The 24184-nt window shown below is 46.3% G+C and overlaps 1 protein-coding gene across 1 annotated transcript in view; it reads left to right on the top strand.

Annotated features, from left to right (window-relative positions):
• Positions 1-24184, top strand: part of YWHAE (tyrosine 3-monooxygenase/tryptophan 5-monooxygenase activation protein epsilon) — a 147780-nt gene that overhangs the window by 108390 nt on the left and 15206 nt on the right. The window contains exons 4-5 of the mRNA XM_030185580.1: positions 1601-1807; positions 19760-19896. Coding sequence (XP_030041440.1) covers positions 1601-1807; positions 19760-19896 — 344 coding nt within the window. The remainder of the gene's footprint in view (positions 1-1600; positions 1808-19759; positions 19897-24184) is intronic.

Genomic DNA, 24184 nt, shown 5'->3' with positions numbered 1-24184 from the left:
GGCTACAAAATCATAAACAATGAAATAAGAAGAAAAGAAAAAAAAACTACAATGTGTGATAGTAAAGAACAGGTACAATTCATAATAAGAGCAACAGAAATACAAAGCATATGCTTCCAGGGTAAATGGGTCCCAAACCAGTTCCAGCATTCAGGAGTCTGTAATTGAATTAGAAACCTGCACGGGAACGGGGTTCATGCGGGGATTGAAGCTGTTCCTTTGGGGTTCCCATGGGGATAGAGACAGTTCCTGGGGGGTTCCCATGAAAGTGTAAGCTTCACCTGCACCAGCCTTTCACCAACTGAGGACCAAGTTATTGACTACTGTCTTCTCCTTTAACAGCACAGATGCAGAAAGTCTTCCATTAAGGAGGTGGTAGACACACAAATGATGACTAAATTCAAAAAGGTGTGGGATGAACACAGAGGGTCTCTAATTAGAAAATAGAAGTTATTAAAAAAACCCCCTAAACTTAAATGGCTGCATGTGTGTGGATGTTGAGTTGACGCTTATATGGCAACTCCGGCTTGAAGAACTAGGACCGATACCGGGCAGACTTGTATGGTCTGTGTCTCGTATATAGCAATCTGGTTTAGGATGGGCTGGAAAGTGCTTAGACAGCAACTTCAGTGGCTGGAACATGAGGAAAGATCTGGACAGATTTTTACTGTCTGTGTCCCGCAAATGAGAAGACAGCAACTCCAGCAGTTGGAACATAAGGATAGGGCTGGGTGGACTTGTATGGTCTATGTCCCAGAAACGCCAAAGAAAGACCATAATCAAGTACATAATATCACATTCATTGTTGATTTAATCATGAATTGATGGTGAGTGTGACTATTGGGCAGACTGGATGGACTGTTCAGGTCTTTATCTGCCATCACTTTCTATATTACTATATAATTTCACTTACTATATTACTATTAATCCTCTGCGCCTGGGCTGATGCATAGACCTTGGCTCTGACATAGGCACGAGCATCAGATATTCACCTGACCTACGGGTGCGTTCATGTATCAACCTCTCAGCACACAGTGCCAGTGAATCAGAGACAAGTCTTTCATGTGTGCAGCAGAGTGTTTCAAATTCCAACTTTGTTCCTTCCTTGCCTGCAGTGCTGCGGTTTGAACCCAGTGAGAGACAGGAGCCGACCAGAATTTTTTTTTTAATGTACCATTAAATTCTTGTAGGAATGGGTGGGGACAGGTTAAATTCTTGTGGAGATGGGTAAGATTCCAGTGAGGACGGGTGGGGAAGAGTAAGACTTCTGCCCCCGTGCAACTCTCTACATTGAATATGCTTGTTCAAACAGCCAAGTCTTCAGTAATTTAAACTTTATTTTCAAATGCAAGCCAAATTTTCCTTTTTAGGATTACTATTGACTTCTTCTGTTTACTTGGTTTAGAGATTTCTGCACAATACTTGTGTGTAATTATCCCTGTTATGCAAAAACTTCATAGTAAAATGTTGCTCCATAGTGTTATAATCTAAATAATTTAATTGAGAAGTAGTTACACCAATCAGGAATGCTGATTCAGTGCTTTTGAGCTTGGGTTGCTGAATTTTAAATCATGAAGACTACACATTGCATGTTTTTCAGGAAAGGAGATTATCATCGGTATCTGGCAGAATTTGCCACGGGGAATGACAGGAAGGAGGCTGCAGAGAACAGTCTGGTGGCGTACAAGGCTGCTAGTGATATAGCAATGACAGAACTTCCGCCAACACACCCAATTCGCCTAGGACTTGCTCTGAATTTCTCTGTATTCTACTATGAAATTCTGAATTCCCCAGACCGTGCCTGCAGGTAAGTTCAGCAGTTTTGTTTCTACATGATAGGTATGGTAAGTAAAACTTGAGAAGAGGACTAATTTAGTCTTTTCCATGTTCAAATTATTTATGTAGTTTGTTAGCTTTTGGTTTTATCTTCCTGGAATTCTACTTGCTCTAAAAGAGGCTATATTTTATGTACAGTTCTATAGAAGCCTAAAAATTGTGGAATCTGCCCAGAATTTGCTGCCTTCCTGATGAGCATTTCCCACCAGTGAGAGAGACACTATTTTCTTCATTTTCTCATCTGCTGCTTGAGCCACAGGCAGGCCCCGAAATACATTCAAGCCCCTGTGTTCTCTAAATGTAATTTGCTACTGAAAAAGGAATGAGCTAAATTCCAAATCTCATTTTTCCTTTTTCTTGCCTTTTCTGTCTTTTGTGGTGATGATGCAGTTTTACATGTTGAGGTTTTTCTAGTTGAAGTTGATCCCACAATCTAAGTAAACCTCTAACTATATATCAAAATGCTTCAGAGTGAAAATCTACAAGATGCTTTTTTGACCAGAGAGAAGTTGCAAGTCACCAGATTCATGATGATTATTTCAGTCTACAGGTTTGCAGACTTCTAAGGCATGTATGACACTGGTGTTCATACACGATCTTGCATGATTTGATTTCACACAACTTCTGGCACAAGCTCTGTTCTCATAGTAATAGCTCCATCAGGTTCACAAATTTCTGCTTAGGAATGCTTTTTGAATGATAACACAATACCTTGATGTTCACAGCAAAGAGAAGGAACCTCAAAGAGCAGAAGAACAAAGGGGAAAGGAAAAGGGGTAAAGAAAAGCAATAGGGTGTAGAGTTACATAATTCTGAGCTGAGAAACAGATATGCTGTGGGGACCGTACTGAATGAACCAGCAATAAATTTCATAAAAGTGGTACAAAGCGGTGATAATTTTTACTACCTGAAAAGAAGCAAGGAGGTCATGTCTGCAAAACGGGTTGAAAAAGGCAGCTGAACACCAGCATAGACACCAAATAGGAAAAGTTCATTTGGCAACAAACTATGCAAATGTGCCTGCCTCTGCAAAATGACACCCCAATCTCGGGTGAAGCCTACCCCAGCTGGTAGAGAACTGATTTTTCCAGTGACAATATTGGTGTAGTAATAGAGGAAACAGATTCTGACCACAATCTTTGAAACCAGGAACAGAAATCTTTCTGGTGGAGCTTACACTTGAGATTCATTGCTGTTGAGGGAGCTTGAGTAGGCAGCTGTTCCACGAAACCACTTGCACTTAGAATGCAATTAGGCCACTGCACCTGGTTTCATTTGATGTGCGCTACGTGCATATGAAGAGAATTTCCAGGTACTATAGTTATGGAAGCCCTGGCAGAAAGTGTAACATGCTGCTCCCATTGCACTGTTATCGAGGATCCACAGGGGCATGGGCCTCTTGTTTTGTTGGGCTCTTGGCAATGTCAGACTTCTGGGGGAGCCAGACTAGCTACAGAAAGGAGCACTTTCATTCATCATGAGAGAGTTTTGAAACCTTCTCAGACATTCAGTTCTAAGGGAGAAATGGGGGAAAATGCTGCCATCCTGTCACATGCAATAAAAAGTTTGAGCTTGTATATATAACACCAAATTATTTATTTATTTTCTTTCTGTGGAACTCAGTATGCTGATCAAACGGCTAATAAATTGTAATGCTGTATTTGAGCACCCAAAAAAGTAACTGGTCCTTGTGTTAGTTTTTTAATGATTTATTACTGTTAATCATAGTTCTCTTATTTAGAAGATGCTTTCATCTTTAAAGTCTACTATATTTAGATAATAGCTATTCCTTAGCGTCCCTCCGGACCGGCCCAGAATGTGACTGATGGGTTGTGCACGCCTTCCAGCAGGTGGAGACTGAGAAAAAACTGTGACTCTAGAGAGCCAATAAGAGCCCTTGCCCGCCAGAGAAAGACCCAGTAATCTCAGTCTCCAGCAGGTGGAAGGTGGTGAGTCCTTCAGTCTCATTCTTTTCTTTTCTCTATTGTCATTTTTTTCTGGTAAAAGGTTCAGTTTCTCCTGTGCATTTGTTTTAAAAAAAAACCAAAAAAAAAAAAAACCTGCTTATTTGGGGCTGAGGTCCGTGGGGGTCTCTTTTGCCCCGGGGGTGTCACACTCGGATGGTCGAGTCCCTCCCCCCCTATTCCTCCCTATTAACTAAGCATAATATTGATGTTGAGATGCTTTCAGTAGCAGTCTGTTGTCTGGAACAGGCTGACTCCTGTGAATTTCCTCCAGCTCCTCAGTAGGGAGAACTGTAGAGGCAGGGAGAGGCAGCTGCTCTTTAAAAAAAAAAAAAAAGCAAATCCGGGCTTTGGGCTCCGTGATTGTCAGCACTACTGTGGGTGAGTCTATTTGAGCAAGCAGGGCAGCGCCGTTGTTTTCTGCCGAGTAGCGCTTTTACTTTCGTTTTCGGGGGCTGTTGTTTGTTTTGGCGATCAGCTGTTCGCGATGTCGGAGCGCTTGCGGCGCTGCTCCGTCTGTCAGCGTCGGGGCCTCGGTTCAAGCGGAGTATGTAAGTTTTGTACGGCAGATGAGATTTTTGAGGAGCAGGGTGTAGGACCAGCTAAATCGCCGGCTTCAGTGCTACAGGCGTCTGGGGGGGGGGGGGGGGGGGGGGATTCGGGTTCCCGTGTTGCGGTCGCGTCTCCCGCTCCCTCGTTGCCGATTTTGGCGGGAACGCCCGCCATTTTGGATCTTGCTGGGCCTGATGCCCCTAGGGCCTCTCTGCCTTCTGTTCAACAGGCTTCAGCCTCATTGTTGCCTCAGGGAGCTGCTGGATTTCCTCCGCAGTTTGTCCTTCAAATGTATCAGGCATTTTTATTACATCAATCAGCTCCTGCTGTACCTCCAGCACAGGATTCCCTGGAAGGCTCTGCTGTGCCTTTAAAGAGAGTCAGGCAGTCCCTGCAGGCAGAGCAGGAGGACTCCTTTGATCCTGATCCAGAGCTCCCGGTTTTAGCAGAGGAGTCAGGCTTTCCTGAGGAGATTTTTTCAGAGGATTTTTCTCAGACGGTAGATGAGGGTGATTTCCTTTCCTTAGGGGAGGATCCTTCAGTGGTCAGAATATTTCATAAGGATGACCTTCAGGAGCTTATTTCTCAGGTTTCCTCTACGCTTCTTTTTGATGACCAGGATAGTACTGTGGTTGAGACTAGGAAGGTAGATATGCTGATAAAAGGAATTCGCAGGGCCGGCAAGTCTTTTCCCATGCATCAAGACATAAGGGATATTGTCCAGGCTCAGTGGGAGCGTCCGGATTCTGGTTTTCGGTTGGCTAGAGCCATGGGCAGGCTTTACCCTGTTCCTGAGGCGGATAAAGAGCTTTTAGGTTCTCCGGTAGTGGATGCTGTGGTTTCTGCGGTGACTAAGCGGAACACAGTGCCGGTAGATGGTGGCACGGCACTGCGGGACCCCCCAGGATCGCAGGATTGAATCCCTGTTAAAGAATGTTTTTGATGTTTCAGCTCTGGCAGTGCAGGCCGCCATCTGTGGTTCCTTGGTTGCACGAGCAAGTTTCCGGTGGTCCGAGCGGGTTTTGGACCGTCCTTCGGATGATATTTCGGCCATTGACCACGATGTGGCTAAGCTGGAGATGGCTTCTGCGTTTTTGGCTGATGCTATGTATGATTTGCTTCGGGCCTCTTCAAAGTCTATGGCTTTTTCAGTTGTGGCTCGCCGTACTCTCTGGCTTCGTGGTTGGTCTGCGGATGCGGCTTCTAAGTCCAAACTGAGCAAATTTCCCTTTAAGGGCTCCTTTTTGTTTGGAGAGGAGCTAGACAAACTGGTGAATAGCTTAGGCGAGGCTAAAGTTCTGAGGTTACCGGAGGATCGGCCTAGAGGTTCTGGTCGCGGTTCTTTTTCCGCTCGTGGCAGAGGGCGTGATTTTCGTTGGTTCCGTTCAACCAGAGGTTTTCAAGGCCCTCGGTCTAGATTTGCCCAAAGAACTCAGTCCTTTCGGGGAGGAGGTCGGGGGACAAGGGGGTTCCTTTTCCACCTCTTCCAATTCACAGCAGTGAAGGTGTGCGGGCCCAGCCTCTGGTCCCAGTGGGCGCTTGGTTGGCGCAATTTCAAGAGAGGTGGGCCCAAATTACCTCAGATCAGTGGGTTCTAGAGGTTATTCGAGATGGGTACGCATTAGAGTTTGCTCGTCCCTTGTCAGATGCTTTCCTGCAATCGCCTTGTCGGTCTCGCATCAAGGCCGGGGCTGTTCGTCTTACTCTGCGGAGAGAGGTCAGGGCCGTTACTCCATCTATTTTCTGGTGCCCAAGAAGGACGACACTTTCCGTCCCATTTTAGATCTCAAGGCGGTCAATCGAGCTCTCAAGGTGCCCTCTTTCCGGATGGAAACTCTTCGGTCTGTCATTGTTGCGGTGCGGGCGGGAGAGTTCCTGACTTCGCTAGATCTTACAGAAGCTTATTTTCACATTCCAATTCGTCCGGCACATCAGAGGTTTCTTCGTTTCGCGATTCTAGGCCACCATTTTCAGTTTCGGGCCCTTCCTTTCGGGCTAGCTACGGCTCCCCGCACGTTTACCAAGATCATGGTGGTGGTAGCGGCAGCTCTCAGAACAGAGGTGTGTTAGTCCACCCTTATTTGGACGATTGGTTGATTCGGGCAAAGTCTTTCCAAGAGAGTGTTCAGGTGACGGCTCGGGTAGTCGAGTTCTTACGCTCCCTCGGTTGGGTAGTCAATCTACAAAAGAGTCATCTTCAGCCCTCTCAGTCCTTAGAATATCTGGGTGTCCTCTTCGATACGAGGCTCGGCTGTGTGTTTCTCCCTCCGGCTCGCGTGCTCAAGTTGCAAGCTCAGATTTGAATCTTCTTACAGATGTCCAGTCCGTCGGCAAGAGATTATCTTCAGATTCTGGGCTTGATGGCGGCAGCAATAGAGACGGTGCCCTGGGCCAGGGCTCACATGTGGCCTTTGCAGAGGTCCCTTCTTTCCAGGTGGTCATCCCAGACCGGATCGCTTTATCACCATCTGCCACTTTCGTTGCAAGTCAGGGCCAGTCTGAGATGGTGGCTACGGAGAGCCAATTTAACCAAGGGTTCACCTCTGGAGCAGCCCAGCTGGGTTGTAGTAACGACGGATGCCAGTCTTCAAGGCTGGGGTGCTCACTGTCAGGGGCGGATTGCTCAAGGTCTCTGGTCTCTTCCAGAGACCAGCAATTCAATCAATCTATTGGAAAGCAGGGCCATCCGTCTAGCGCTCCTGAGGTTTCGTCATCTGTTGAGAGGGCAGGCAGTGCGAATAATGTCAGACAATGCCACGGCGGTGTCATACATCAATCGGCAAGGAGGGACGAGGAGTCTACCGTTGGAGCGAGAAGCGGCGCGGCTTCTGCAATGGGCGGAAGTCAACCTGGTGGCTCTGTCAGCGGCTCATGTAGCAGGAACGCTCAATGTTCAGGCAGATTTTCTCAGTCGTCACCTCCTCGATCCCGGAGAGTGGTCGTTAAGCGAAGTGGCGTTTCGTCTGTTGGTGGATCGTTGGGGGGCTCCCAGGATGGATCTGTTTGCGTCCGCAGTCAATGCAAAGCTTCCTCTGTTCTACAGTCGTCGCAGAGATCCCAAAGCGCACGGGGTGGATGCTCTTCTTCAATCCTGGCCGGACGGGCTAGTATATGCGTTTCCTCCTTGGCCTCTGATAGGTCATCTGCTGCAGAAGGTAGAGGCTCACAAGGGTCGTCTCATTCTGGTGGCGCCAGATTGGCCTCGAAGGCCGTGGTATGCCGACCTTCGACGTCTTCTGGTGGATCTTCCCTTCAGGATTCCGGTCACTCTAGATCTTTTGTCGCAGGATCCGGTCGCTGATCCGGGTCGATTCTGTCTTACGACTTGGCTCTTGAGAGGGCTAGGTTAGCAAAGAAAGGTTATCCTGCTCAGGTTATTGCTACTATGCTGCGTTCCCGACGACGTTCTACTTCTTTGAATTATGTACGTACTTAGAGGATCTTTGAAGATTGGTGTTCGGAGTATTCTTTCTCCTCTGGCGGCTTCGGTGTCGCAGATTTTGGATTTTTTTGCAGCGGGGGTTTGACAAAGGTTTGGTGTTGTCTTCCCTTAAAGTGCAGATTGCGGCTTTGTCATGTTTTCGCGGTCCTATCCAAGGGAAGTCGTTAGCTACTCATCCGGATGTGGTACGTTTCCTTAAAGGGGTTAATCTTCTTCGTCCCCCATTGTCTTGTGCGTTCCCTTCGTGGGATCTGAATTTGGTGCTATCGGTTCTTACTAAACCTCCTTTTGAGCCCTTGTCGTCCTGTTCTTTGAAGGATTTAACTCTGAAGGCAGTGTTTTTGGTGGCCATCGCGTCGGCCAGGCGAGTTTCGGAGTTGCAGGCTTTGTCTTGTAGGTCTCCCTTTTTGGAATTCTGTCCAGATCGCGTAGTTTTGCGGCCGGTGCCTTCCTTTCTTCCCAAGGTGGTATCTCGGTTTCATGTTTCTCAGCCAGTTGTTTTGCCTGTCTTAGGTTCATTTTCTGGCTCACAGGAGCAGCGGAGTTTGCAGTGTTTGGACGTCAAGCGGGTGTTGAAGCACTATATTAAATCTACGGAGGTCTTTCGGAGATCTGATCGGTTGTTTCTTTTGATTGGAGGTGCGCGTAAGGGGCTCATGGCCTCTAAACCCACGATTTCTCGTTGGCTCAAGGAGATGATTGCTTCAGCCTATCTTATTTCCGGGAAAACGGTTCCGGACCATGTCAAAGCTCATTCTACAAGAGGTCAGGCAACTTCGTGGGCAGAGCGTTGTATGGTTCCTCCGGAGGACATTTGCAGGGCGGCGACCTGGTCGTCCTTGCATTCCTTTTCTAAGCACTACCGTTTGGACATTCTCAGTCGTCGCTCGGTTGATTTTGAGGCGCGCGTGTTGTCGGTGGGGCTGTTAGGGTCCCTCCCATGATTTCACTGCTTTGTTACGTCCCATCAGTCACATTCTGGGCCGGTCCGGAGGGACGCTAAGGAAGGGTAAATTAGGCCTTACCTGCTAATTTGCTTTCCTTTAGTCCCTCCGGACCTGCCCAGATCCCTCCCTTTAGATATCTGGGTTTTCAGAGGTTCCGTGTTGGTTTTCTTTTGGAGCTGTGTTGCTAGTTTGTTTCTCTATTGAAAAACAGAACAAAAAACAAAACAAGAAAAAAAAAAGATATGTTTTCAGGCACTCACCCTTGGTTGGCAGTGTGCCGGTGGCTGCTCAGGTTTTTTGGATGCACAGATTAGGTACTTCTTTTCTTCTGCTTTGATACTCTATTACTGGATCTTTCTCTGGCGGGCAAGGGCTCTTATTGGCTCTCTAGAGTCACAGTTTTTTCTCAGTCTCCACCTGCTGGAAGGCGTGCACAACCCATCAGTCACATTCTGGGCCGGTCCGGAGGGACTAAAGGAAAGCAAATTAGCAGGTAAGGCCTAATTTACCCTTGCTTTATAATAGTCAGCTTTATAATTAAGTCAGCTATAGAAGGTTCTTTTATCTGACACGTAACATGTTTCAAGGACGTCCCCCCCCCCTCCCTAATGTAGACAACAAATATGTTAGAATTCACATGGTACTTCAAATCAAAGTTGACTGTGAAAAAAAAAAACCTTTTTATTTCTTAAGTTAATTGCCTACCATACATGCCGACAGAAATCTTCACTGTCGTTTGCTGAGGCTAATGTAATCATTGGGCCTCTCGGTGAGGGAACTAATGCACAGGCTGCAAAGGTAAGCTCTCCAGGGGAGCCCCTTAAGTGGGGAATATCTTAATTTCAGAAACTCTGTTTCCTCCAGAGAATATTTTACTGCTGCATAAAGTCTTTTTATTGAAGTGCTCTCATACACTGCAATCTGAGCCACCTCTTTCTCTTTTTTGGCAGAGGTTCCTTTTAATTCTAAGAGAAGATTGTTTGCAGTCACTTAATGATTGGGAGGCTCATTCTGTAGTTTCAAGGCAGCTCTCAGATAAGGGACCTTCTCTGGGAATGAAAGCAAAGAGTATGTCAGAGCAGCTAGAGGAGAGAGAACTTTTGGTAGATGGCGGAAATGATACAACCATGGTGCAGTTCTTCTGCTGAGATGACCTACTGGTAGTAATTACCAGAAAGTTTAAAGATCATTTTTGTAGCACCAGTGCAAAAGACCCCAACCTTGGGGAATCTCATCTTGATGATGACTAGGAAGTCCTCCAAAGCTTTTCTAGAGTGCCAAGCCATTCATACTCTGTTGGTAGAATGGGAGACTCTTGAATCCAGACTCAGAAAGGGCAGAACCATGGCAAAACTCTATCCTTTGCTCCCTGAAGAGAAGGAGAAGCTGAAGTAATATAGTCCTAGTTTCTGGAGCATGAGAGAGCCCTTTTGTCTCTTAGGACGCAGGGCTGTGGAGTTGGAACAGCAAACCTTTGACTTGGACTCTGTTTTTCTACTGTCTGACTCCTACTATGTATAGTAAATCTTAAGAGAAATTTGATTAATTACAGAAACAGAATATTTCTTTATGTACAAAATTAGGACTAATGGACCACAAAATATTTGAACAAAAAATGGGGGGGTGGGGAGGGGGGATTTTGTATAAAACAATTTAATGCATAGAAATAACACAAACAGCAGAAAATAAAGAATAGCGCAATAACTACATCAAACACATATGCACCTGGAGTCTGTTTTTACAACTCCGACCCCATCCAAAAATTACTTCCAACTCTGAATCCACAGCCTAATACGAACTTGATCTTGTGGTCTTGGACACTTAAGTGACTTCCAATAGTCTTGGGTCACAAGGCTTCTCTTTCTCTCTCTCTTTCTCCTTGGGCAGGGACTGGATCCCCAGTGCCTGTCATGGTTATTTTGCCTAACAGAGGTGCACTTGATAGGCTGAGAGAGGGTGCTGTGGTCCTGGTAGACAACCATTAGGTTGTAGGCTGAGGGCCAGATTTGGCAGTCTAGCACTCTCACAATCCTGGCCTCTAGCTAAGGACAATGTAGTCCAGGTGTGACTGATAGGAACAAGCTGAGGGAAATAATAGCCGGTGAGGTTGGTCTGGGATGGAGTTCCTCTGCAACACGTAGCAGCAGCATACACGAATGACACCATTACTGGTCAGAAGAAATTTGAGTCAGCTCTTTTAGGACCCTGAAGTGTAAGGACTGTAAGAAGCGCTAGGGCGCCTCCATGTGTGAACTTCATTTGGCTTGATGAAACTCCAAGACAAGCTCCTCAGCCAAAGAAAGAAAAGCAGGAGCAAGGTTGCTGGAGGATATCTTGGTAGAACCAAGACTGACATTCAGTCTCCTGTATATGTTCCTGCTGGGAGCCTGGATTATGCCCTGCTCTTTTAAAGGGACCAGATGATTCCTCCTTAAAAGATCCTTTCCGTTCTCTCTTGGGAGACTAGAGCAGCTTAGCAAGGATACGTAGTGTCAGGTGCTGAGAAAGAAGACTGTGTAGGAGACAGTTATGTTTAGTTTATTTGCACTTGATATACTGCCATAACTGGCACACAGATCAAAGTGGTTTACAAATAAAATAATAAAAATAGAAAAGAACTACAAAGTTACAATAAAAAAAATAACCACATCCATACAAAAGAAAAGAACAAATTAAATAAGAAAAAGAGAGGCGGTTAAATGGTGAAGAAACAAATGTGAGCAATGACCTACTGGCTCCAATCATACTCTTAAAAAGTCATATGAAAAAAGTCTTAAGACCCACTTTAAAATTGATAGTTTCCTCAGCAATCCTCCAGACCGTTCAAGACGTTTGGGTTATGCACTCCTACCAGCAGAGGGAGACTGAGAACACTAAAACTTCTTATACAAGTAGCCTGTGCAGACCTTCTACTAACCAGTATTTTCTCAGTCTCAGCAGAGGGTAGATGTGTGCAGCCTGTGCAGTGTCCTCAGTCTGGTAGGCTCGTTTGGGGTTTCTAGGTTGGGTTGTAAATGTTAGAGAATCCACACTTGGATCTCTATTACAGGGTGTAAGTCCTAAGGGGCTGCTTATTCCCTGTGGGGTGTCACACCCGGGTGGCCGGGTCCCTCCCCCTATGCTCTTCATCTGGAGAACTGCTTGACCTCGGCTACAGACCTCGTTCTGTACCCTTGAGGCATTTTAGGTATCAGCAACGAGGTTTAAAAACAAATAATAAAATAAACATTTTTAAAAGGCGGCTATTTTGGCCGTTCTTGTGGCAGTCCAGAAATAAAGTGTCTTCAAGGGCGTTCTTGCCTTAGGCGGTTTTGCCTATTAGTCTGACAGAGCACAAAGCAACTGTTTGTTTTTATTGTGTTCGCGGCCATTATGTCTAAGCCGGTGAGGTGTCGGTTTTGTGCGAAGCGTGGCGTTGAAGTGAAAGGTGGCCAATGTAAATTTTGTGGGGAGGCTACATTGTCAGCGCTCTTGCCTCCCGTGCTTTCCCCTGAGTCGGCGGAGGTGTTGGGCAGTGATTTGACCGCACTTTCCGGGCTGGCAATGCGGCCATTTTGGCCTCGACGGAGCAGTTTTTGGCCGCGCATTCCGTTCCAGCGCTGAGGGACCCGTGTGTGGCGGGAAGCGTGCCTAGTTTAGCTGCGGATCACGCGAGGGAACTGCTGCCTCGGGAGTGAGGGGGTCCGTCACGGAGACTGCGAGAAGTGTTGTTGGGGCTTCAGCAGGGGGGGGGGGAGGGAGGGTCTGGCTTCCCCCCCTGAGTTTGTTTGGTCTCTGTATAATGCCTGGAGATCTGGCCCCTCTCAGGCTGTTCGTTCCCAGGAGGCTGCTAGCTCAGCGGGAGTTAAGCACCCACGGGTGGTTATTTCAGAGCCTATGGAGATACTTTCTCTGCCTGGGTCGGACGTTTGGAGTGACCCAGGAGAGGAGGATCTCTTAGATGTGTCTGAGGATCAGGATGGGCTAAGGCCTGGGGAAGATTCTTCAGTGGTTCACATTTTTCATAAGGAGGAGTTGTTAGAGCTCATTGATCAGGTGATCTCTACTTTGAGGTTTGCTCCGGCGGCCACTCCCTCTGCGGAGCTCCCTCTGTGGAGGGACCCCAGGTAGATCCCTTGGTTAAGGGGATTCGGAGAGCCTCCCGTTCCTTTCCCATGAATTCAGACATTAGGGACATAGTTTTTCAGGAATGGTCTGTGCCGGAGGCTGCTTGTAAGGGCTGTGGAAGATTTTGCCCTGCTGAAACCACCTACTGTGGGATGCGGTGGTTACGGCGGTTACTAAGGCTACGGCCATTCCGGTGGATGGTGGTACAGCCTTATGGGATCCTCAGGATTGGAAGCTAGAGTCCTTTCTGAAGCGCAGCTTTGATTTGCCGGCTTTGGCCTTGCAAGCCTCTGTGTGTGGGGGCTTGGTAGCCAGAGCTTGTTTCCGTTGGGTGGAGAAGCTCTTGGATGAGCCTGTGTTAGATAGGACTGGTTTGGTTCAGGACCTGGCCAAATTGGAGATGGGGTCTTCGTTTTTGGCAGACACCCTTTATGATTTGCTAAGGGCTTCGGCTAAGAATATGGCTCTGGTGGTGACGGCTCGCAGGGCTCTTTGGCTTAGGGGCTGGGTGGCAGTTGCGGCCTCTAAAGCAAATTTGTGTTCTCTACCTTTCAAAGGTTCTATGTTGTTTGGAGAGGACTTGGATAAACTGATGAGTGGTCTTGAGGATACCAAAGTCTCACGGTTGCCGGAGTTACGGCCTAAGGCGGCTAGTCGAGGTGGTTCGGCTAGAGGTCGGTATAAGGACGCGAGGCAGTACAAGCCGGACAGATTTGTGTCTCCTTCTAAAAGCCGTATTTTTCCAGCGGACGCAGTCCTTTCGAGGGGGGTCGTCAAGGAGGTCGGGACTTCTCCGGAGGTACCGGAAATGGTAATAAGTCCTTCTTATGAAGGTGTGTGGGTCCAGCCTCTGGTGAAGGTCGGGGCGCGACTTTGTTTTATCAGCGGTGGACCCAAATTACTTCAGATAGTGGGTGCTAGAGGTTGTTCGCGACAGTTATGCGCTCAAGTTTGAGCACCGGCTGCCGGATCTGTTTCTTCCCTCTCCTTGTCACTCTCGAGTCAAGTTAAAGGCTATTCAAGAGATACTGGGTCGCTTAATCCAGTTGGGAGCTGTGGTACCCGTTCCTCGGCACGAGCTGGGAATGGGTTGTTGTTCCATTTACTTTGTGGTGCCCAAGAAGGGAGGACCAGTTTCGACCCATTTTAGATCTCAAGAGGGTCAATGGGGCGCTCAAGGTGTGCCATCCTTCCGCATGGAGACTCTGCGCTCGGTCATAGTGGCTGTTCGTCAGGGAGAATTTCTCGCATCACTGGATCTCACGGAAGTGTATCTGCACGTGCTGATTCGAGAGGCCCATCAGCGTTTCCTTGGTTTTGCTGTTTTAGGGAGGCACTATCAGTTCTGTGCTCTGCCTTTTGGTCTGGCAATGGCTCCACGCACCTTCTCCAAGATAATGATGGTGGCGGTAGTAGTGGATTTGTGGAGGCGGGGAATTCTGGTGCATCCGTATCTGGACGACTGGTTGATTCGGGTGAAGTCTCGGGCTCACAGTGTGGCGGTGACGGCTCAGGTGGTCATGTTTCTGGAATTGCTCAGATGGGTAGTGAATGTAGTCAAATGTCAGTTGATCCCATCGCAGAGTCTGGAGTACTTGGGAGTGCGGTTCGACACGGCAGTGGGTCGTGTTTTCTGCTAGATTCTCATATCGCCTCTCTTCAACAGCAGGTCCAGCTGTTAATGTCCATTCAGAGTCCGATGGTTCGAATGTACCTTCGGGTTTTGGGCCTCATGGCAGCGACAATAGAAGTAGTACCATGGGCCAGGGCGCATATGCGTTAGCTTCAGGCGGCTCTGTTGTCCCGGTGGTCTCAGGTACACAGTTTGGAGTTGCGGTTGCCATTGAGGGGGGGGGCTCCTCGGCGCAGTCTCCAGTGGTGACTGTGCTCGGCCCATCTGAAAAAGGGCATGCCGTTGGAACCTCCTCAGTAGGTGATTCTGGTAACAGATGCCAGTCTGCTGGGCTGGGAAGCTCAGTGTCTGGGTCGGTCCGCGCAGGGGTGGTGGTCGACGGAGTAAGCTCAGTGGTCTATCAACCGGTTGGAGACAAGGGCGATTCGGCTAGCTCTGTTGGCGTTTCGCTCAAGTGTGGTCGGAAAGGCAGTAAGAGTAATGTCCGACAACGCGACAGCGGTAGCTTATGTCAACCAGCAGGGCTGTACAAAGAGTCCACGGTTGGCAATCGAGACAGCTCTGCTTATGAGATGGCAGGAAAGGCATCTAGTGCAGATTTTGGCGGCGCACGTGGCCGGGGTAGACAACGTGAACGCGGATTTTCTAAGCAAACACATGTTGGACCCCGGAGATTGGTCACTGCACCGGTCGGTGTTCGACCAGATAGTTCTAAAGTGGGGAATGCCAGTAGTGGATCTCATGGCGTCGGCACAGAATGCTCATGTTCCTCTGTATTTCAGTCGGCGTCGGGATCCGCGAGCGGAAGGGATCGATGTGTTGGTCCTTCCGTGGCCTCAGCGGGTATTGCTGTACGTGTTTCCCCCGTGGCCCTTGATAGGTCGAGTCCTACAGAAGATAGAATGTCATGCGGGTCCGGTGTTGTTGGTGGCTCCGAATTGGCTGCGTCGGCCATGGTTTGGGGATCTGATGCGCTTGTTAGAAGGCGAGCCTCTGTGGCTGGGGGGCTCGGTGCTGTTGTGTCAGGGTCCAATTGTCATGCCGGATCCAGATCGGTTCTCTCTTACGGTGTGGCCCTTGAGAGGGAACGGCTGAGAAGGAAAGGGTTTCCCCCTCAGGTGATTCAGACGATGCTGCAGTCTCGCAAACGTTCAACGTCTTTGGCCTATGTGCGTGTGTGGCGTATATTTGAAGATTGATGTGGGGACTGGGCATGTGTCCCTTCGACAGCTTCTGTGTCGTGCATTTTAGATTTCTTGCAGGATGGTTTTGAGAAGGGCCTTTCATTGTCATCTTTGAAGGTGCAGCTGGCTGCTTTGGCGTGTTTTCGGGGTAAGGTGCCGGGCAGGTCGGTTGTGTCTTCCCCGGATGTGGTCCGTTTTTTGAGGGGGTGAAGTTGCTTCGTCCTCCTCAGCGGCCGGTAGTTCCTCAGTGGGATCTTAATATCGTTCTTGACTCTTTGGCGGGTTCTGCTTTTGAGCCCTTGGAGTCTTGTTCGATAAAAGACCTTACTATGAAGGTGGTCTTTTGGTAGCTATATCGTCGGCTCGCCGGATTTTGGAACTTCAGGCTCTTTCATGTAGGCCTCCGTTTCTGAGGTTTTCTAAGGAAAAGGTTTCGCTGCATCCAGTCCCTTCGTTTTTTGCCTAAGGTGGTATCCTCCTTTCATGTCAATCAGGTGATTTTGTTGCCGGTTTTGGGGGACCGGACGGGGGATGCTTCTCAGCGTCGTTTGGCGAAATTGGATGTGCGCAGAGTGTTGAAGGTTTACTTGCGCAGGTCGGAGGAATTCAGGTCCTTCATGGGGGGCCCAAGAAGGGAGCGGCTGCTTCTAAGGCATCTATAGCTCGGTGGTTGAAGGATGCCATCTCTTCGGCTTACATATTGCATGGCCGTACGGTGCCGGTGGGGCTCAAGGCACATTCCACTAGGGGGATGGTGGCTTCTTGGGCAGTGAGTAGTTTTGTTCCACCGGTGGACATTTGTAGAGCGGTGGTGTGGTCCTCCCTGCATTCTTTTGTCAAACATTACAGAGTGAATGTACAGGCAAGGGAGGATGCCAGTTTTGGAGCTGCAGTCCTGTCCTCTGGGCTTCGCAGGTCCCACCCTTAGATGTGTTTACTGCTTTGGTACGTCCCAAGCGTCTTGAATGGTCTGGAGGATTGCTGAGGAAGGTGAAATTAGGCCTTACCTGCTAATTTTCTTTCCTCTAGATCCTCCAGACCGTTCAGGATCCCACCCAGTGTATCCGGACAGTTCAGTATGATAATTTCTTTAAACTTCAGTTGCTGGTATTTCTAGTAGCGCCTGTGATTTGGGTCCTGGAGTTTTACTAAGGGCAGTTTGTGGTATTGTTTGTGCCCATCTGCAGTTGAATTCCCCCGTCTTAAGGGGAGGAGATCTGAGTGTGGATTCAGTGGTTTTGTTTAAGTGGAGGTGTTTTGTTCCGCTGCTTTGTTACTGTTTTACTGGTTAGTAGAAGGTCTGCACAGGCTACTTGTATAAGAAGTTTTAGTGTTCTCAGTCTCCCTCTGCTGGTAGGAGTGCATAACCCAAGGGTCTTGAACGGTCTGGAGGATCTAGAGGAAAGAAAATTAGCAGGTAAGGCCTAATTTCACCTTATCCAGCCCTCAAATGCAAATGGAGATGATACCAAATAAGATGCAAGGAAATAGAACGTGTAGTGCATGTGGATTCTAGATGGGCCACTACTGGGGATGGAAGAACCAGACGATGGTCGTGAAGCACTCTTAAACAACGTATAGGAATTACCGATGGTGTGTTGTAACTAGGGTGACCCTCATGGAATGCTTGAAAAACTAACATATCTCAGAGAGTTGGAAGTTTGAAAGCTTGTTGGTTTTTTTTTTTTTTGGGTTGGGGGGGGGGGGGGAGACACATTCCCCTTGAGGTATCCAGCTTTCTTTCTCCAAAAGAGATGGGGTTAAGATAAATCCACAACTCAGGGGCAGGGGCTGGCTGTAGGACAGAGGCACAGAAGCTCTCTTACTATTGGATTGTAAGCTCTTTGGGGAGTTGAACTACAAGACCGCTATGTGGAATCTGGGTTTAATCCCGAGGGCTCAGTCCTCCCTTCCTCTCAAGCCTTATAAGGCTGCATCTCTCAGGACGGGGCAGAGAATGACCTGCTTGTGTAATTTTAAGAGGGTTTCCTTAGCTTTAGCAGCAGATGAATCCAGAAACTGGTGGGTTGTGTCCACCTACCAGCATGTGGATCAGTCAGTATATCTCGATCTCCAGCAGGTGGTGGATGACACAAAACTATTCAAGCGGACTGTGAAATATTGCAGGAAAACCTTAGGACATTGGAAGTCTGGGCATCCAAAAGGCAGATGAAATTTAATGTGGACAAATGCAAGGTGATGCACATTGGAAAGAATAATCTGAATCATAGGGTCCACCTTGGAGGTCAGTACTGAAGAAAAAAATCTAGGTGGTGGTGTAGATAATATGCTGAAATCTTCTGCTCAGTGTGCAGTGGCAGCCAAAAAGGCAAACAGGATGCTAGGAATTATTAGGAAAGGGATGGTGAATAAGATCGAAAATACTATAATGCCTCTGTATCGCTCTATGGTACTCTATTGAGTATTGCATTCAAGTATCTCAAAAAAGATATAGCGGAATTAGAAAAGGTTCAAAGAAAAGATACCAAAATGATAAAGGGGATGGAATGCCTGTCGTATGAGGAAAGGCTAAAGATCTGAGGTCTACAAAATCCTGAGTGATGTAGAACGAGTAGAAGTAAATCTTTTTTTTCTTTTTCTTTTTTTTTAAACTTGTTCCAAATGTACAAAGACTAGGGGACACTTAAGGATACATGGAAATACTTTTAAAACAAATACAAAGAAATATTTTTTCACTCAATGAATAGTTAAGCTCTGGAACTCTTTTCTGGAGAATGTGGTAATGGTGGTTAGTGTATCTAGGTTTTAAAAAGGTTTGTACAAGTTCCTGGAGGAAGAGTCCATAGTCTATTGAGTCAGACATGGGGAAGCAACTGCTTGCCCTGGGATTTGTAGCATGGAATGTTGCCACGATTTGGGTTTCTGCCAGATACTTGTGACTTGGCTTGGCCACTGTTGGAAACAGGATACTGGGCTAGATGGACCATTGGTCTGACCCAGTATGGCTACTCTTATGTTCTCAACTGCTTCTGTGGGGCAGCTCCTGGAGTTTTAACAAGTTGAATTTGAGGATAGTTGGCTAGGTGTTGCCATCATTGGGGGCATACCTGTCTCAGGGTCCCTACCTTACCCTGTTGGTCCCCTTCCTCCCAGTGCTTCTGCTGCCTTGGCTGTTTGTGGTGTTTCCTACCTCACCAATGTTTATTTTAAAAAACAAAAACAAAATGCAAGCTTTGAGTTTAGCTGCACAAAAAAGACAGGCCTTGTTTCAGCACGGGAGGTCCTGGTCTGACCCTGGGGAGCCTGTTGGTGGCAACCAGTGCTGCCAGGTACTGCTGCTGCTTGCCCCCGCATGGTGAATGACTGCTCTCCCCCCCCCCCCCCCCCCCCCACCATCCCAGTTCCGACAGTTCAACTATGGCGGCAGAAGCAATTAAAAGATGTTCCCGCAGCGGGAATCTGTGTGGCAGGTTTCTCAGAGGTGTTAGTGGCTAACGGCTCTGTCTAGGCAGGCAGGAGGAGCATTGGCAATTAGAGGGGGAAGCCTGTGGGGAGCACGTGCTGATATTCAGCATGCTCCCCAGTAGGGACGCTCCACATTGGATCCCTGTGCAAAGAGCGAATCAAGAGCACACAATCTGTAATGCTGATGTGTGGTGAGTGGAGAAGAAAGGAAGGAACTAGGAAGGGAAAGGGAATGTAATGGTGGTCACCTGAGAAGGTAAAGCACCAGGTAGATTAATTTTATTAATCATGATTTATGGCTTTTGCCTTGTGATTAATGTGCGGCCTTAATATGTGCGTGATATACATTATATATACATTATATATATATATATATATATATATATATATATATATATATATATATATATATATATATATATATATATATATGTGTGTGAGACTGTCTACTTATTAGTTTCTTTGCCCTGAGAAACAGAATAAGAAAAGAGCTTTAATTTGTTTGTAAACGAGCTACTGCTGATCTGGGTGGGGAAGGAGAAGGGAGAGTTTTTTTTGTTCTGCTGTCTTCTAGATTTAATGAAAATTTGTCAACCTGGTGTAAAGCATGCTGATTCTTCAAAGAAGGGATCACTTGCGAAGTTTAATACAAGTCTCTCACCCCATAGGTTGGCGAAAGCAGCTTTTGATGATGCTATTGCAGAACTGGATACACTGAGTGAAGAAAGCTACAAGGACTCCACACTTATAATGCAGTTGTTACGTGATAACCTGACACTATGGACTTCAGATATGCAGGGAGATGGTAAGTGTATGACATTTTTTTAAAAATTTGTTTTGGATTGACACCTTTAGGAAAAACCTGTATGAAGACTTGAAATGCTGACATTTGGCCATAAACATTATCATCCTCATACACCCTGACATACATTTACCTGGGTAAATTAACCTGTCTTAAAAGTTTCTGCAGCCTTACCCAACTGAAGACGTGAACAGGCTGCTTTAGTGCATAAATGTTTAACCAGGTTTGAAAGATATTCCTCTGAGTATGTTTTTAAATAGGTGAATAAAACAGTTGTGCAATAATAAAATGTTTATATGTTATCAGGTGCAACTTATGCATCCAGTTGTAATTCCTGTTTTTTAACAAAGGGAAACAATGTAGGTGATTTCCCTTTGTAAAGCGGCTGCTGTGTATGCAGGCTAAAAGTGTTGTACATATTGCAAATGATGCAGATCATTCAAAATAACTCCAATATGTAAAAGGAAGAAGACTGCAATATGGGAAAGAACCTACACTATTTTATTTGGTACTAAATGTGGATTTCCTTAGCGTCCCTCCGGACCAGGATTGGACTGTTGGGTTGTGCCCGCCTACCAGCAGGTGGAGACTGAGAAAAACTCTGACTCTAGAGAGCCAATAGGAGCCCTGGCCATGTGACCTTAGCCTCAGTATTTTCTCAAGTCTCTCAGCAGGTAGGAAGTGAGCCCATTAGTCTCTCTCTCTCTCTCTCTCTCTCTCTCTCTCTCTTTTTCTCTATAAGATATTACAGTTATATTTATAATACTTCTTCTGTGCCTGGAATCGTAATTAGAGGCTTGACAGGGTTTCTTTTCTTTTCTTTCTTTGACAGCCTCTAGGGTGTTAAACTCGGGTGTCTCGAGTCCACTCCCCTTCCTCCCCATCTCCCTGGCTTAGCAGGGAAGGGACGTCCCTTTCTCTGGAAAGGTGTACCGTCTTTGGGAGAGGCAGCCACTTTGTTTTAAAGAATTAAATCGTAAAAGAAAATTAAAAAAAAAATTAATTCAAATGAAAGGAATTTAAAGGATGTAGTTTTTGCTTTCCCCAGGCTTATAACGAGCAGGTAGCTCTTCTGTCTTATTCTGTTTGAAGAGTCTTTATTTTCTTTTCTGGCGGAGCTATTTAAAAAAAAAAAAAAAAAAAAGTGAAAAGTCAGCGTCTGTGACTTTAATTGGCGGTTTTTTGTTATCTTCATTATTTTTCCTCTGCTATCCGGCGTTGTTGGCGGCGGTAGTTGTTAAAAAAAAAAAAAAAAAAAAAAGAGGCGCGAACTGTTAAGCGCGTGCTCGCTCTTGGACGGGTCTGTATAGCTTGGGAGCTGTATTGACAGTTCCAGTCTGGCCAGAGGCGAAACCATGTTTTGTGCGGCATTGGAGGTTATCTGTTTTTCGGCGGCACGGACTTCCTGCTTCTTCGTCGTTCCGGTCAGTGGTTTTCTCCCCCGAACTTTATTCTCATTTTGGCGCGCTTGGCCGCCATTGTTTTGCCTGCAGCTGCAATTTCCCTTGACGCGGCAGCGTTTTTCTGCTTTTACTGTGTTTGGCTGTTTGTGCAATGGAAAGGAGATATTGTTTCTCCTGTAGTTGGGGCAATTGGTAGTATATTTTCCCCGCAATTAATTTTTACATGTATTTTTCAAGCTATTAAAAAAAAAAAAAAAACGAAATGCTACGATGCAAATGGCGCTCATTTTGTTTTTCCCTCTGTTTTTTTCTCCGTCGGGGACTTTTTGGTTGCTAGCAATGTTGTGAATTAAAGTGCAGCTCAGTTGGCGATTTCTTTGTTCTTGGCAAGACTCCGATTCAAAGTGCTGCTCAGTCGGGAATTCTGTTTTAGACAATGGGGCGAATTAAATTGTATCTCAGCTCCAAAATAACCATTTTCCTATTCCTTTCCCTTGTGTGTGATGTTTGGAGGAAAGGTCTTCGCTATTGTCTAGTGCAGTTTTTATGGGGGTCCAGTGTGCGTCACTCTGTGTTTTCTCATTTCCTGGTGAATAGGACTACATTGTCTAATAGTCAATTGATTAGTACTTTACAAATCTGGCCATAATATCTCAGTTTTTTCAAGCATTTCCCTTCATGGCTATGATGTTATACAGTGTTTTAAGAACTTAACATTTTCTATGGCATAGGCTATCTGGTTCAGATGCCATTGTTTGGTACTTTACAATGCTGGACATAAGATCTTAATTCCTTTCAGGAAATTTTCCTCCGTGGCTATGTTCTTATACAGTGTTTTAAGATCTTAACAAACGTTCTCTAGAGCGTAGGCTATATGGTTCAGATGCCATGTGCAATGAAATACATTGTCAGATTCATTTGTTGCGTACTTTGCAATTCTGGACATAAGGTCTTACTTCCTTTCAGCAATTTTCTTTCATGGCTATGCGTTCTCTTTGGCATAGCAGATGACAGCTGCATAAGCTACATGGTTCAGATGGTTCTCATATTCTAGGAGACTCAGTCCTGTCTACCGAGCACCCAGTTTTCTCAGCTGCTTTAGAAGGCATGTTTTATTCATGTCTTCTCTACTTTCCAACTGTCTTGGAGTTTCTCATGTGTTATCTTAGTTTTCTTCTAGGACTTACAAGATATATGTCCACTTAGGGAGTAAAGTTATCCGGTCAGTTTGCATTTTCTCCCACTTAAGGATAGTGGGAGGTCCTCACGCCACCTACTTGTATTTTTGTTTCCTCTATCTATTCAGCCTGGGCACATGGTAAACATTCTGGTTTTGTCCAGTATGACCATCCATAACATCTGCTATCCCTTTCTCTTCCTTACAGATTTTAGGGTCTTGTTTCAAGCTTTCTTGACGTCAGGTACAGTCTTATCTCCTGTGGCACAAATTCACCACCTTTTCCGTAATAGGTATTTTCCAAGTCTATTCCTTTACATTTTCATTTTATTCTTCCTCTCTCCAGAAGGAGATTCACTCATTTTCTGTGCATTTTTTGCCATAAGGGCATAAATGTTGCCATAATGGGAAAGGCCAAGAGTCCCCATCCTGTTTTCAGATGGGGTCAATCCAGATTGCAAATACCACATTCATATCTCGTGTGTGTGCGTCTGTTCATCTCTGTACACTCAGTGAGGAAGGAGGCATGGCATGATACGAGGTTTGGGGAGATCCAGTAAAATTAAAGGCCAGTGTGTCTCAGTCCATGCTCAACATATGGTGATCCTTTCATTTTCATTCTGTACATCCTCACTCCAGACCTTCCTTTCAATTGGAAGGGGATTCTTTCACTTCCTGTGCATTTTTGCTATTAGTATATGAGTATTGTCATATGGGGAAAGTCTAAGAGTCCATTAAGCCCAGCATCCTGTTCTCAGTTGTGGTCAATCCAGGTTGCAAGTACCACATTCATTTCTTATGGGTGTGGGTCAGTACATCTCAGTATAGGAGGAGTAATGTCCATGATACGAGGATGATGAAAAGGTCCTCATTACCAGTTTTCTTGCCCTGCTCTTCGGTCTCGCGTCGGCTCCGCGCACTTTTTTCTTAAGTTATGGTCGTAGTAGCAGCGGGGCTCATGAAACTACGTCTCGTCGTTTCATCCTTTCCTAGATGTCTGGTTCATTACAGACAGTCTTATTGGCAGAGTTGTCAGGTCAAGCAACGGGTGGTGCATTTCGGGCACACCCTAGGTTATGGGGTGCATGTAGCCAGGTCTCTCATTTGATCTCTCTCTTGATCTCTCGTGTGATCTCATTAGATTTCGAAGCATGTATTTTTTCTCTCTTTGTTTAGTCAAGTTGGCGCAGACTGTTTTTGTCTTCTCTACAAGCGTCCCACTTTCGGTTTTCTCTGGATGTTCTTGGGCCTTTGGCCATTACCTTGCTCTATTTTGCAGAGTAAAATTTTACTTTCTAGCTCCCAAGAAGGAATTTTTATTCTTCATTTGCTTTGGAGTCTCGGTAGTCTTTTTTGGCAGCTTTTCACTCCGTCAATATCGTGACCATTGGAAAAAAAAGAGTTCTCAGTGGATAGTACCGTAACTATTTCTTTTCGCTCTGACCTTCCATGTGCCTCGCTTACTCTCTTGCTAAATAGACTTGTCAGCGGCAGAGATAGATGCCCTTTCGTATCCAGATATTTATCTCGGATGGAATTCCCTCCGCTCAGTTGGCCTCTGTATTCTCACTAGTGCAGCACTTGGGTCTGGTGGTTGAGATTGAGCATTCTTCCTGCAGGTATGCCGGGAGCATATACACAGTGACCAGTTTTTTGATGGCTGCATCTGTGAAAATATATATGTATATTTATAGTTCTACTACATAAGTAC

This window comes from Microcaecilia unicolor, chromosome 13, assembly GCF_901765095.1.
Source record: "Microcaecilia unicolor chromosome 13, aMicUni1.1, whole genome shotgun sequence".
Classification (NCBI taxonomy): domain Eukaryota; kingdom Metazoa; phylum Chordata; class Amphibia; order Gymnophiona; family Siphonopidae; genus Microcaecilia; species Microcaecilia unicolor.
The sequence above is the reverse complement of the archived record's forward strand: the minus strand, read 5'-3'. Positions and strand labels throughout refer to the sequence as shown.